Source organism: Microcaecilia unicolor, chromosome 2, assembly GCF_901765095.1.
Source record: "Microcaecilia unicolor chromosome 2, aMicUni1.1, whole genome shotgun sequence".
In the NCBI taxonomy this organism is placed as follows: domain Eukaryota; kingdom Metazoa; phylum Chordata; class Amphibia; order Gymnophiona; family Siphonopidae; genus Microcaecilia; species Microcaecilia unicolor.
Genome location: NC_044032.1, coordinates 26,103,549 through 26,118,186, shown reverse-complemented (window position 1 = coordinate 26,118,186; position 14,638 = coordinate 26,103,549). Strand labels below are relative to the sequence as shown.

Sequence of the window (14,638 nt, the reverse complement as noted above, 5' to 3'; positions counted from 1 at the left end):
AGAACTGTGGCATTTGTGGCACATAGGTCATTACCGCCCAGTTACCGCGTGAGACTTTACCACTAGTTCAGTAGCTGGCGGTAGGGTCTCAGACCCAAATGGACGAGCACAAATTTTGATTTTGCCGCACGTCCATTTTTGGCAAAAATTTTAAAAAGGAGGGTTTTTTTTTACAGGTTCGCTGAAAAATGGGTTGGTGCGCGCCCAAAACCCGCGCCTACACTACCGCAAGCCATTTTTCAGCGCACCTTTGTAAAAGGACCCCTGTGTTAGTAACAAAAGATAGCTCCTAGAATTCCTATTTATTCTACATCTATTGTGCTGCCTTATTGCAGAATAATATGCTTGATGTTTCCTGAGAGCACATTGTAGTTTCCTACGTGAGACTAGCTGCACCCATACTCCCTGAGCCCATACGCCGTGCCCCCTCCCTACCCATCTTCAAATCAGTGCTCAAAGCCCACCTCTTCAATATCGCCTTCGGCACCTAACCACTTCACCTCTTCTCAGGAAAACTTATCTACCCCAACTTGACATTTCGTCCTTAGCAGGGACCGTCCTTAATTGTTAATTTGTACAGCGCTGCGTAACCCTAGTAGCGCTCTAGAAATGTTAAGTAGTAGTAGTAGTACATCAGTGTGTTGTCTATCCTGTTTTTCTATTACGTAAAGCATACACTTTGTAATTCACATAAATCAAGCCAGAACATTGAATATAAGGGAATTCATATACCACACCGATAGGAAAAGAAGTCATTAGAGATTGAAAGCTAAATCATCAACATTAAAACTGCCAAACTTAATTGAAACTTACACTATCGTACATAATTCTGTGAGAAGGTGGGTTGCATGTTTCATGTGTTCTTCACTACAGATTCATCTGTGCTGCAGTGAAATGCTAGCATCTAGTGGGATGCACTGTGACCCCAGTGAATAGTTTATTTTGCAGTTTTATCTTTTTTAACTTAATTTACAATTTGTATGTGATAACATTCCATTCAACATAATTAGATGCAATCTTCGGTATGTGAGTTTTCAGCACTGCTGTTTCGGCACTGGCATTTCTGCACTGCTGTCATGGCACAGAACTTTTGGCCACCCTGGAATTTTGGATGTGAGTGCCACCTACTGACTCTCACCACTGACCTCCAATTTTTAGGATAAGGGCCCATGCCAGCTTGCTGTTATGCAGCCTGGGCAGTTCTAGGGAGCAGCCTGGAGTCCTTGAACAGAAGGGAAATGTGGGCTATCCCAGGCAGTGCCTGTGAGGGAAGACAGTTCTTCAGAAAGCCTGTTCTGCCCTCCCTCACAGGCACCGCCTGTTCAACGACACCAGCTGTTCCTGAGAACCACCCTGGATGTACAGCAACGAGTAGGCATGGGCCCTGCTTCCTAGAACTGGAAGTCAGTGATAGGAACAGCCACCCTTTCTCTAAGGGATTCTTCCTGATTCCCCCTCCTGGAGTATGCTACAGGTCTTGGACCTCTTCCTTCAGTTTAAAGTTGTCAGTTCCACAGTAAAACCACAGAATCGAGCTATTTCCCGTTCCTCTTTTTGGAGGTTTTTTTAATGCTCGCGAGTCGCGGCTTTTTGAGCTATTTTTGTACGGGTTAAGTTTTTTTTAATCACCTCTGCCCGCAGGTTGGCTCTTCATTTACTGCTGCCTTCCTATTGGTCCTAATTGGAGGCGAGATCTGGCCCTTTTAAACGCTGCCTCACCGCACCGCAGATCACGTTCCTTTTTTTCTCAGTACTCTCCTCTCATGGCCTGCGCAGCCACGCCGCACTTAAGTTATTTCTCACTCAGCCAGAGGTCAGAGGAGACGAGGGGCAGGAGACAGACAGACGCCGGATGCTCTGGTGGCGGGCCCCCTCCTGATCTCTCCAGTCTGGAGTCAGAGAGCAGATCATCAGGAGAGGGGGACCCGCGGCTGCCACCAGAGAGGAGGACAGAGGCAGAAAGCGCAGTGAGTTAGTTCGGGAGCTGGGATGGAGGAGGGGGAGGGAGCTGGAACAGAGCTATGAGCTGCTGCATCCACGTTGTCTTGCTTCACTGTTGGTAGCATTTTTATTTAATCTCACTTATATTTTCAAACATATCAGCTTGTGCAACATACGGATGTACACAGAGAAAGTATAACTTTTCATAGGCAGAGTAATAATTTGTTGTAAATCGTAATTAGTGTGTCATTTGGAGGGGCTGGTTAGAGGGACACCCTAGCAGCATGTGTTGTATCGTGAAAAGATGTTTTTTCTCCTGGTAAAGGGCCACTAAACCAGACATCATGTTATGAGAATTAGGTCAGGTGCTCAACATTCAGAGTTTCTTTCTATTTATTTACTTATTTACTACATTTTTATCCCACATTGAACATGATTTAGGTTGAAATCTGGAAGAACGTAAAATCTTTTTTTTCCTGTGCCTAGATCAAAAGAGAAAGATGGTTTTTGGTGGGAACTTGCTGTTTTTGTCTTGTGGGTGGGTGGATGTATGGATGATGAATTTATTCTAATTTTGTATGGGGAAATCTTGCCTGACCAATTTACTTCAATTCTTTGAAGGAGTAAACAAACATGTGGACAAAGGGGAACCGGTTGATATTGTGTTTCTGGATTTCCAAAAGGCGTTTGACAAGGTACCTCATGAAAGGCTACAGAGGAAATTGGAGGGTCATGGGATAGGAGGAAATGTCCTATTGTGGATTAAAAACTGCTTGAAGGATAGGAAACAGAGAGTGGGGTTAAATGGGCAGTATTCACAATGGAGAAGGGTAGTTAGTGGGGTTCCTCAGGGGTCCGTGCTAGGACCGCTGCTTTTTAATATATTTATAAATGATTTAGAGATGGGAGTAACTAGCGAGGTAATTAAATTTGCTAATGACACAAAGTTATTCAAAGTTATTAAATCGCGACAGGATTGTGAAAAATTACAAGAGGACCTTACGAGACTGGGAGACTGGGCGGCTAAATGGCAGATGACGTTTAATGTGAGCAAGTGCAAGGTGATGCATGTGGGAAAAAAGAATCCGAATTATAGCTACGTCATGCAAGGTTCCACGTTAGGAGTTATGGACCAAGAAAGGGATCTGGGTGTCGTCGTCGATAATACACTGAAACCTTCTGCTCAGTGTGCTGCTGCGGCTAGGAAAGCAAATAGGATGTTGGGTATTATTAGCAAAGGTATGGAAAACAGGTGTGAGGATGTTATAATGCCGTTGTATCGCTCCATGGTGCGACCGCACCTTGAGTATTGTGTTCAATTCTGGTCGCCGCATCTCAAGAAAGATATAGTAGAATTGGAAAAGGTGCAGAGAAGGGCGACTAAAATGATAGCGGGGATGGGACGACTTCCCTATGAAGAAAGATTAAGGAGGCTAGGGCTATTCAAGCTTGGAGAAGAGACGGCTGAGGGGAGACATGATAGAGGCATATAAAATAATGAGTGGAGTGGAACAGGTGGATGTGAAGCGTCTGTTCACGCTTTCCAAAAATACTAGGACTAGGGGGCATGCGATGAAACTACAATGTAGTAAATTTAAAACAAATCAGAGAAAATGTTTCTTCACCCAATGTATAATTAAACTCTGGAATTCGTTGCCGGAGAAAGTGGTGAAGGCGGTTAGCTTAGCAGAGTTTAAAAAGGGGTTGGACGGTTTCCTAAAGAACAAGTCCATAAACCGCTACTAAATGGACTTGGGAAAAATCCACAATTCCAGGAATAACATGTATAGAATGTTTGTACGTTGGGAAGCTTGCCAGGTGCCCTTGGCCTGGATCGGCCGCTGTCGTGGACAGGATGCTGGGCTCGATGGACCCGGTCTTTTCCCAGTATGGCATTACTTATGTACTTATGTGATGCTGCTACTGATTATGGTGCTGATTGTGCTAATTATGCTGATTCTGCTGATTATGATTACAATTACCTTATTAATATTCATATTGACATTAATATTTATATTAATATTGTGCTATTTTGGGGCTGGAATAATTTTTGACATCCGGCAACACTGCTTACCAAGTGGTTCTAGGGTTTCGGTTTTCCTATTGTCTCTCCTTCTGGTGGGGTTTCCTAACCTTGCCTCACCACAAAGAAAACTTGGACAAGTTCTCCAACAAATGGAAGGAATGGGTGAGAATCCATCATTATATTGAAGCAACAAAATTTGCAAGAGAAAAAACTCTTCAAAATTAGATTATCAAACAAGGAAGGACAAGCAAAAATACAAGCCGGCCAATATTCAACGCTATTTAACTGGCCAGGAATGACTCCTGGCCAGTTAAATAGCACTTAGCTGGCTAAGCGCTAATATTCAGTACGTGATAGCCGGTGATCTCCACTGAATATTAGCACATACCTCTGGATTCTTTATAGCTTGCCTAGAGATTGGCGCCAATATTGGCATAGATTCTATAATAATGCACGTAATTTAACAAGCTAATGAGCCCTGATAACAGCACTTAACAAACAATAATGAGCATTAATTGGCACGGATTAGAATTTAGGCACACAACTTGCTAAGCGTATTCTGTAATGATGTGCGCCAAACTTTCTAATGTGCGTAGGGAAAAAGGGGCATGGTTATGGGTGGGGGAAATGGTCATCTCATACACATTCCAAAATGTATGCGCCTAGTTATAGAATATGGCCCAGTGCGCCTAAATCTACGCTCTGGGATTTACGCCACATTTTCGTTGGTGTAAATGGATGCACATAGATTTAGGCGCTCAAATATCAACTAAATGTATTCTATAATCGGCGCCTAAATCTAGTCACTGATTCTAGAATATGCTTGGTCGACACTGATTTCAGCACCGATTTTTTTCAGGTGCCATATATAGAATCTCTCCCTTAGCGGCTAACCGTCCATATCACGCGATATAACTGGCTAGCTGCGCTTCACCAGCTAAGTTTAGCAGCCAAATCAGACCGCCTAAATAGCAGTTCTGTCTTTGGCCATTATAAACTTATCCAGCCAGCGCTGAATATTAACTTGGCTGGTTAAATTTATGACGGCCAAAACCCAAACACCTCCCCCCCCCATATTCAATGCCAGTCACCGGAAACAGTTCAGCATTGAATATCTGGCTCAGCGTCGATCAAGGCACTTAGCCAGCTTGCCTCCCTCGGGCTGAATATTGTCCGGAAAGTGTTATACTCCAGAGACCATTTTTGATCAAAATTTAACGGAAACACGGCCCATGTCGGGTCATTAAAGAAAGATTGATGTTCAAGTTATATGATTAAAGGATCTGTGTCCCAATTTTGAAGGCTCCTAGTGATTTTTCTTTGCTAGTTGGACTTTGTTCTGTACCTTGGACCCTCTCTGTGTTGGCTTTAAAAGTGAACTAACACAATTACCACATAAATCACCATTTTTGCAATGCGAACAAATTCACTTATTCCTACTGAACTTTGCATGCTTCTCTTTGTATGTTTCTCAGGTGAAGTGGCAGAAAAACGACATGGACAATAATTTGAACTTTTACTCCCTCTCCTCAGATGGCCGAGTGGTATCATGGACTTTAATTAAGGTAAACGTTAAAAAAAAACATAAAACTGTCTGCATCCTAACCACTACTACTACTACTATTTAGCATTTTTATAGCGCTACAAGGCGTACGCAACACTGCACAAACATAGAAGAAAGACAGTCCCTGCTCAAAGAGCTTACAATCTAATAGACAAAAAATAAAGTAATCAAATCAATTAATGTGTACAGGAAGGAGGAGAGGAGGGTAGGTGGAGGCGAGTGGTTACGAGTCAAAAGCAATGTTAAAGAGGTGGGCTTTCAGTCTAGATTTAAAGGTGGCCAAGGATGGGGCAAGACGTAGGGGCTCAGGAAGTTTATTCCAGGCGTAGGGTGAGGCGAGACAGAAGGCGCGAAATCTGGAGTTGGCAGTAGTGGAGAAGGGAACAGATAAGAAGGATTTATCCATGGAGCGGAGATTATTCTCCTGCTGAATTTAGATATTGAGGGGCTGATATTTAGTGGTGCTCAGCATTACGCTGACTGCTGCCGGCATTATGCTCAGAAATTCAATGCTGGGCCATGTCCGGACTCTGGCATTAAATTTCCGAGTTTCCAGAGCCAGTTAAAACATAGCCCATTAACCCTGAGATTCTATATAGTTCGACTTAAGTTGCGCTTGCAAATCCAGCCATATTCCGGGTTTGCGCGTGCAACTTAATTAGTTAACAAGCCAGTCAGCACCGATAATTTCCCCTTGACAAGCAATCATTGACACTAATTGGCATTAATTAGAATTTCAACGCAGAACTGTCTAAGCATATTCTATAACACGATGCTCGTAAATTCTAAGTTGCATAGTTGAAAAGGGTGTGTGGCCACGGGCGTGGAATGGGCGGGCCATGGGCATTTGTAAAATCTATGCACATGGTTCTAGAATACACCTGGTCCACGTGTAATTTAGGCGTCGGCATTTACACCAAGGTTTATTTGTCGTAGCTGCCCACAACTAATTGTAATTCTGCAGATGGGTGCTTGGCGTATTCTATAAATTTCCGCAGAAATTTCAGCTTATGCTGCAAATTATGCCTAAATTTAGGTTTAGTTTACACAATACGCCTGGACATATTTCATTTTGGCGCTGATATTTTTAGGCCTGATATATAGAATCTAGTCCAAGTCTAACTGGCTATGGAGCACCGTGTAAAGATAGGACTGATTCTTATGTGGTCCTGTTTATGTGGTGACCTTGGCTGGTTAAGTGCTGAATATCAGGACTTAACCAGCCAAGTGTCAACTCTGCCACGGACCTCCCCTAAAATAGCCAGTTTTGCATTAGGCATTAACCGGTCATTTTCAGTGGCACTAACCCAGTGTTTTTCAACCGGTGTGAGCTGCGGCAAACCGTGGTAAAGACTACTGCTTTACCAAGGATTTACTGCTGGATTCCATCCCCCCTCCTCCCATTCTGCTGCATGTCCCTCCTCCCTGATGCACCGCCTCCCAGTGATTCCAAGCCAAACGATGGTCTTGCTTCTCATCCCCGCCCCCTTGCATGATACCATCATGTGAGGAGGATCATGATTGGCCTGTTCTGCTGCTACACTGCCCGCCACTGCAAACCACTGCCCCCAGGGTATGCCATTTTGTGGGTTTGAGAGTGGCGGCGAGTAGTATAGTGGCAGTTAGTACTGGGCGAGCAAGTAGTGTAGGCTGGGAGGAGTAGGGAGTGAGGAGCAAGGGAGGATTCGGAACAAGTGGAACAAAGCAGAGAACAGGAGTAGGAATATTCAAACTTAGAGCCAACTTTGGAAACTACTGTGAGGCACCCCCCCCCCCCCACTCTCCCCAGCCCTACCCCAACTATGACTTTCAGCTCTCACTCCATTGCTGCCTTCCCTCTCTAGCCATACCTTGTCTGTTCCCTTCTCCACACACTGGAATGCCTCTCAGTCTCAAGTCTGTCCCCTTACACGCCCTCCCCCCCACCACCCCTGGAATACTGCCAGCATCCGCATAGCTGCACACTCCTCCCCGACTCTGCTCTTGGAATGCCTCGCTCCAGCCCATTTTGAAAATCGCTGGTTAGTGCCGATATTCAGCAGCACTGCCCAGTTAAATGCCACTCTATATTGGTGGCTGGCCTGCAGAGGGAGCTATAAGCAGGTAGGAAGCTCTCCTGCCTCCTTAAAACGCGTTGAATATCGACCCTCTCATTTGATTTGTGTGACTTCTGCATATACTTCCCAAAATATTACTTCACTTGGGACCTTTTGACTTTGGGTTTTAATAAAAATTTGCCAGTTCATAGAAGCTGTTTTTCTTAGAAAGGCTTTGCCAAATTTTCACAGAAGAATCATTATGGCTTTCTATGAGATGAAGCCCAATTCTTTCCTTTGTCCTTCCATGTCTCATAGCCTGCTATTATTATTGGTATTACTGCTGCCGCTCCCAAATAAATCAATTAAATAAACACAAATCTGGTCTGAGGTACAGACCACTCTGAAATTCATCTGTTTGCTCAGAGTGTTACATTTCTGATTAATGTTTTATAATGCCTACAATGTTAGGCTTTACCAAACTTGATTTCCCACTGAAGTTGAGGTAGGAGTGATCCCCAGTCGTTCTTGCCTGTTGCTGGTGCCGAGTTCAAAATGGTGCCAGTGACCCCTAGTGGTGTCTCACAGTACTACTGCTAGAGGTCAAACTTCTTTATAAAAGCAAATGGCAGCTTGACCCAAGACTAAGAGTAGGGGGTTGTTGGTGCCATTTTGAACCAGTGGCGTAGCCATGGGTGGACCTGGGTGGGCCAGGGCCCACCCACTTAGGGTTCAGGCCCACCCAACAGTAGCATACGTTTAGTGGTAGCTGGTGGAGATCCCAAGCTCAATCAGCTGAAGACTTCCCTTTGATGGTAAGCCAAGGTGGAAAGAAGTGTTTTCTCGCCAGCTGAGATATTTGTTTGGTGGTGGTGGTGGAGGTGAAGAACACTTGGTGCCCACCCACTTCTTGCCTAGGCCCACCCAGAATCTGTTGTCTGGCTACGCCCCAATTTGAACCCAGCACTGGCAAGAAGCAAGTGCAACTCTGTCTGGCTCCTACCCTGATCCTGTCACCAGAGATTAGTAAAAGTAGGCCCTGAGGGGACTATGGCAGGGTGGGAGGGTGCTTTGGGTGATGGGGAGGGTCCTCAGAGCAGGGGGTCATCAGGAGGGCTCTTATATTCAGGGGGACATCGGCAGGGGGGTTGTGATATGGGGCATCAGTAGTTTGGCTGGCCATTTTGTCAGCTAGCAGTATTTTTTCGGGAATAATGTGGCTTATGCTGTTGATCATAAGCTGCGTTATTCAGTTTACATAGTATTGAGCTGTTTTGCATGCATTTACATGCTCTGTGTCTCATTACTGCCTAAACCGCAATAATGACATGTATTATTTATTTATTTATTTGTTGCATTTGTACCCTACATTTTCCCACCTATTTGCAGGCTCAATGTGGCTTACAGAGTGTTGTTATGACAAAGTCATGACAGGATATTGGATACAATCAAAAGTAAGCAGAAGATGGATGAGGAGTTAGAGAAGATGGTGTTAGAATAGGATAGTTTAGGAGGTGATTTGTGTCTTTAAGGGGTCTTTTTGTAGGCTCTATTAAAGAGATGTGTCTTCAGAGATTTGCGAAAGTTGCTTAGATTGTCCATGGTTTTTATGGCTGGGGGTAGCGCATTCCATATCTGTGTACTTCTGTAGGAGAAGATAGTGGCGTATGCCTGCGTATAGTTAAGTCCTTTACAGCTGGGGAAGTTCAGATTGAGGAATTTGCAGGCTGATCTCTTGGCATTTCTGGGCAGTAGGTCCACAAGGTTGAACATGGACAGTGGGGCATCTGCGTGAATGATCTTGTGTACGATCGTGCAGATCTTGAATTCGATGCGTTCCTTGCCCTTTAACATGCATTAAGGAGCAAATAACCCACATTAGGGACATAACCCTCCTTAATACAGTTATTTGTTTAGTCACTGTGCTGTGGTGATAGCATCCTGCAGACACTGGTGCTGTAACTGGTACTATATATATCTTTATTTATTTATCTTTATACCCTGGAGGAAAGGAGAGACAGGGGTGATATAATACAGACATTCAAATATTTGAAAGGTATTAAATCTACAAACAAATCTTTTCCAGAGACAGGAAGGTGGTAGAACTAAGGTTGCAGGGGGGAGGGGAGACACACCGACTCAAGAATAATGTGAGGAACTACTTTTTCAAGGAGAGGGTGGTGGATGCCTGGAATGCCCTTCCACGGGGGGTGGTGGAGATAGGAATGGTGGCTGAATTCAGGAATGCATGGGATAAACACAGATGAATCCTGTTTAGAAGGCATGGATCCTGGCAACCTGGGTTCGATTACCACTGCGGCTCCTTGTGGCCTTGGCGGGTCACTTGGCCCTCCATTGTCCCAGATACAAAAACTTAGATTGTGAGCCCTCTAGGGACAGGAAAAGTACCTGAAGGTAATGTGTACAGCGATGCGTACATCTAGTAGCGCTATAGAAATGATTAGTAGTAGTAGTATTTTATACGTAGTTCTTGACTTTCCTTAAAAATAGCACTCTTACTTATCACACTTCTAGACCACTCTCCAAGAGGAAAATCAAGTCACACAAAGCAGTCTACGAGATAAAAATATAAACTGAAGGCATCTGTTATGGAGTGATTTTTAGTTCAAAGTCTGAATTATTATTATTTGAATGATTTCAATTGAAATCTCCTTTTGCAGAATGAGCTGGTGTATACTGATATCATCCACATGACAGTTGAAGGAACTACAACAGATAAACCAGAGGCACTGCGGCTGCATGTGATTGGTAAGATTTTTAACCACTCCGCTGGCAGTTAATTCCTGACACCAAAGCTCTAATCATTCACTCGTAGGAACCAAAAGGGAACGTGCTTTCTATTGACCTTTGAAAGTATCATATAGGCTCTTAGGTTTATCATTAAAAGCTCACGAAGGACCCTAGCTGAAAATCAAATTGAAAAACTACCTGCTGGTGCTTTTTTTTGCCTTCCTGTGAACAGCTTCAAGTCTGTTGATGTCTTGAAGCTGTTCAGGAGAAGCCAACAAAAAGGGTATTGAGTTTGAGCCAAAAGATATATGTGAAGAGACTTGAATATATATTACTACTACTACTACTTAACATTTCTAGAGCGCTACTAGGGTTACGCAGCGCTGTACAATTTAACAAAGAGAGACAGTCCCTGCTCAAAGAGCTTACAATCTAATAGACAAGTGAACGGTCTGATGGGGCAGTCAAATTGGGGCAGTCTGGATTCACTGAACGGTAAGGGTTAGGTGCCGAACGCAGCATTGAAGAGGTGGGCTTTAAGCAAAGACTTGAAGATGGGCAGGGAGGGGGCTTGGTGTAAGGGCTCAGGAAGGTTGTTCCAAGCATAGGGTGAGGCGAGGCAGAATGAGCGGAGCCTGGAGTTGGCGGTGGTGGAGAAGGGTACTGAGAGGAGGGATTTATCCTGTGAACGGAGGTTACGGGCGGGAACGTAAGGGGACATGAGGGTAGAAAGATAGTGAGGGGCAGCAGACTGAGTGCATTTGTAGGTAAGAAGGAGAAGCTTGAATTGAATGCGGTATCTGATCGGAAGCCAGTGAAGTGACTTGAGGAGAGGAGTGATATGAGTATATCGGTTCTGGCGGAATATAAGACGTGCAGCAGAGTTCTGAACAGATTGAAGGGGGGATAGATGGCTAAGTGGGAGGCCGGTGAGGAGTAAGTTGCAGTAGTCCAGGCGAGAGGTAATGAGAGAGTGGATGAGAGTTCGGGTGGTGTGTTCAGAGAGGAAAGGGCGAATTTTGCTGATGTTAAAGAGGAAGAAGCGACAGGTCTTGGCTATCTGCTGGATATGCGCAAAGAAGGAGAGGGAGGAGTCAAAGATGACTCCGAGGTTGCGGGCAGATGAGGCGGGGAGGATGAGGGTGTTATCAACTGAGATAGAAAGTGGAGGAAGAGGAGAAGTGGGTTTTGGTGGAAAGACGATAAGCTCGGTCTTGGACATGTTCAGTTTCAGGTGGCGGTTGGACATCCAGGCAGCAATATTGCCACTGAAGGTCATGCCAGCCACTTGGGGATCACAGCCGCTACTAGTAGGACATCCATTTTCAATGAGGAAGACAGTAGGAGCACATGAGAATAGCTCCTGCTCTTACTCTCCACTAGGCCACCAGGTGAAACAGTACACCCGGAAGGGATGGGGTGGGTGGGAAGGCAGGCCTGTTGGTATATCGGGAGAGGGCTCTCTCTATTTGAAGGTTGGGGAGGGAGCGGGCAGGCGGGCATGCCTACGGGTGTGTCGAGAGCGGGCTCTCTCTGTTCGGAGGTTGGGGAGGAAGGAGAAAAGGAATTGAAAGGAAAGGGAGGGGAGGAATTTCAGATGCCACTGGGAGAGGGGAAGGAGAAGACTACTTGAATATAAACCCTCGGATTGTATTCGTTAGCATTCCCCTCCCCCCCCCCCACCCATTTTTTGGGGGAAAATGTTTTTTTGATTTATATTTGGATGTGTCGGTAAATTCCTATGTTCCTTTATAGAATAGGCTCTGTGGATTTGCAAAACTTAGGATTAACATTTCTAGTATGAAAAATGTTAGAAAACTGCCTTTAGTTTACATGAGAGAAATGTCCTGCCAGGCAGCCTGTTGTATAATAGGTCTTCAGGTGACTCTGGGGTTGCAGGCAGAATAATGGCAGGCCAGCAGGGTAAGAAGGCAGTAATGATGTGTTCCTCTTCCCTTAGAAGAGGGACACCTCATGGTGCTACTTTCTTTACAGTGCAAAGGCATAAAAGAGAATTGAACAGTTTCAGAGGCTGTGAATATACATTTACTGTGTCCTCGCCCTCATTGCTGTTGATCTGCCTGACAGGGAGAAAAGTCCACCTTTGAAACGTGACAGGAGATGTCCTGTGTTCTGGGAATGTGTCAGTGGCCACCCTCAGCAGTGGGATCTTGCATACACTGCTGACATGCTAGCATCTACTGATCCCAACTCCCTCCCACACTCTGTCAGATCAACGGACAGTTGTTCTTCTGGCCTGAAATGTAACAGGACCGCAGTATTGCTCACCTGTGAGAAATTTTACAGCTCATCACTTAACTCCTGTTAGCCTCATCAAGGGTCATAAGCACTGGAAGGTTTTTTTCTTACTTTTTGTCTACATGAAAAAGTTTACTGTATCTAGTTCCAGGGGTGTAACAGCGTCTCTGGAGCTGCAACCCTGAGTTAAAAGGAAAACACTTTTTCACATACCTGGGTCAGCGCTGCACATTTACAGTTGTGTTTATGGTTTATTTAAAGTTTCTATAGTGCCCAAAGTAGAGGAGTGTGGTAGCCATGTTAGTCCACTCTTAAGGTTATCAATAGAAATCAAACAAAATAAAACATGGAAAAGAAAATAAGATGATACCTTTTTTATTGAACATAACTTAATACATTTCTTGATTAGCTTTCGAAGGTTGCCCTTCTTCGTCAGATCGGAAATAAGCAAATGTGTTAGCAGATAGTATATATAAGAGAAACATCAAAGCATTACTTTGACAGTCTGACAGGGTGGGAGGGTGGGGGTGGGTAGGAGGTATGCATGGGGACATCAAAGCATATCATTGATATTCTAACAGGATGGGTGTGGTAGGTGAGGGGAGGGTGATCAACAGAGAAATACAGCTTTATGGTGCCCAAACTAACCAGTAGAAATGAGCGGTGTACAAATAAAAAAATAGGAATTGAAAAGATAGAAAACAACTACAATATGTGATAGTACAGAAAAACATGCACATAAGGAAAAAAGTAGAGCACATCCAAAACCATAGCATGAAAAGAAGAAAAACAATTACATCAGCACTAAAAAATCGCAGGAATGCAATTGGTTCTTGCTTTGAATGGATGCAACTTTATGTTTAATTCTTTTTATTATTAGCAACAACATAGATAACATGCACATTGTTCAAAGGAGCCACAAATACAGAATGTCATCATGCAGCTGAAATCATTTTCCATTTTTACATTCCTCCCGGCTTACCACATGCTTTTATTAACCGGCTCGTCATTGTTGACCATTACAGATACCTATGCATTGACGTTTTAACCATATTGTTTACCCCAACTTCCTCTCTTCCCTCTATCCCTCCAACCCTCTCCTTCTAACCCCCCTCCCTCCCCTTACCCCTAATCCCTTTAGTTCCTGGTATTAAGTTGTCAGCACAGGCTACCCTCACAAATTGAGACATTAAAAGTTCAGCAATTGACTCCGGGTACTGGGAGGGAGTGTCTCCAAGAATGGGCTCCATCTCCTTAGGAATTGCTGAAGATCTGAGTTCAGCTTCCTCTGGCACATCCACCACTCAAAACGCAGCAGTGACACCATGTGCAGCCTCCACCTTTGAATCAATGGTCCGTTTGGAGAGAGCCAGTCCAAAAGAATAGTTTTCTTTGCTATTATAGTAGCTCGTTTCACAAATGCTACACATCCCTTTGGTTTGGGGGGACTCAATCTGGGCTTGCCAAATAATAACAATGGTGAGTAGTGCCAGGTTGTCGCCCATAACTTAGAGACCTGCTCCAAAAATGGATGCAACTTTAAATGTGCATTTTCTTTTTAACTCTTTTTGGTTATATGAAATATGATTAAGCAGGAGAAAATCTCTTTATACCTCACTGAATTGCACTGGGAGGATTAGGTTTAAATTCTTCTGTATTTTTATGCAAAATTCTGAATGAAAAATGTCCAAGCTATTTGATAGATCATGTAGATTTTATCTCTAAAACTAGAGACAGAAGAACATGCTACGATGCACTTTTTGTTTTTCCATCTATTAAGGGTGTAAAAAGATTTTACACCCTTTTAGAAATACTATCTTAGAAGCCCAGACCGTTCCATGCATTTACAAAGGTGGAAAGAAGAGAAAAGAAGCCAGCATGGTTAATAGGTGAAGTGAAAGAGGCTATTAGATCCAAATAGTGACCTTTAAAGAATGGAAAAAGGATCCAAATTAAGAAAATAAGAAACAATATAAGCACTGGCCAATGGCGTTCCTAGGGGGGAGGGGCGGTGGGTGCGGTCCGCCCCGGGTGCACGCCGCTAGGGGGGTGCCGTGCGCC

At 44.2% G+C, this 14,638-nt stretch overlaps 1 protein-coding gene across 2 annotated transcripts in view; it reads left to right on the top strand.

Annotated features, from left to right (window-relative positions):
• The window catches only part of DNAI1 (dynein axonemal intermediate chain 1), a 524,712-nt gene that overhangs the window by 294,728 nt on the left and 215,346 nt on the right, over window positions 1–14,638 (top strand). Inside the window, exons 14-15 of one of the 2 annotated variants that reach the window (XM_030192850.1) lie at window positions 5,443–5,532; window positions 10,249–10,336. In XM_030192850.1, the coding sequence (XP_030048710.1) occupies window positions 5,443–5,532; window positions 10,249–10,336 (178 nt within the window). The remainder of the gene's footprint in view (window positions 1–5,442; window positions 5,533–10,248; window positions 10,337–14,638) is intronic. The other variant, XM_030192851.1, reaches the window with a different exon arrangement.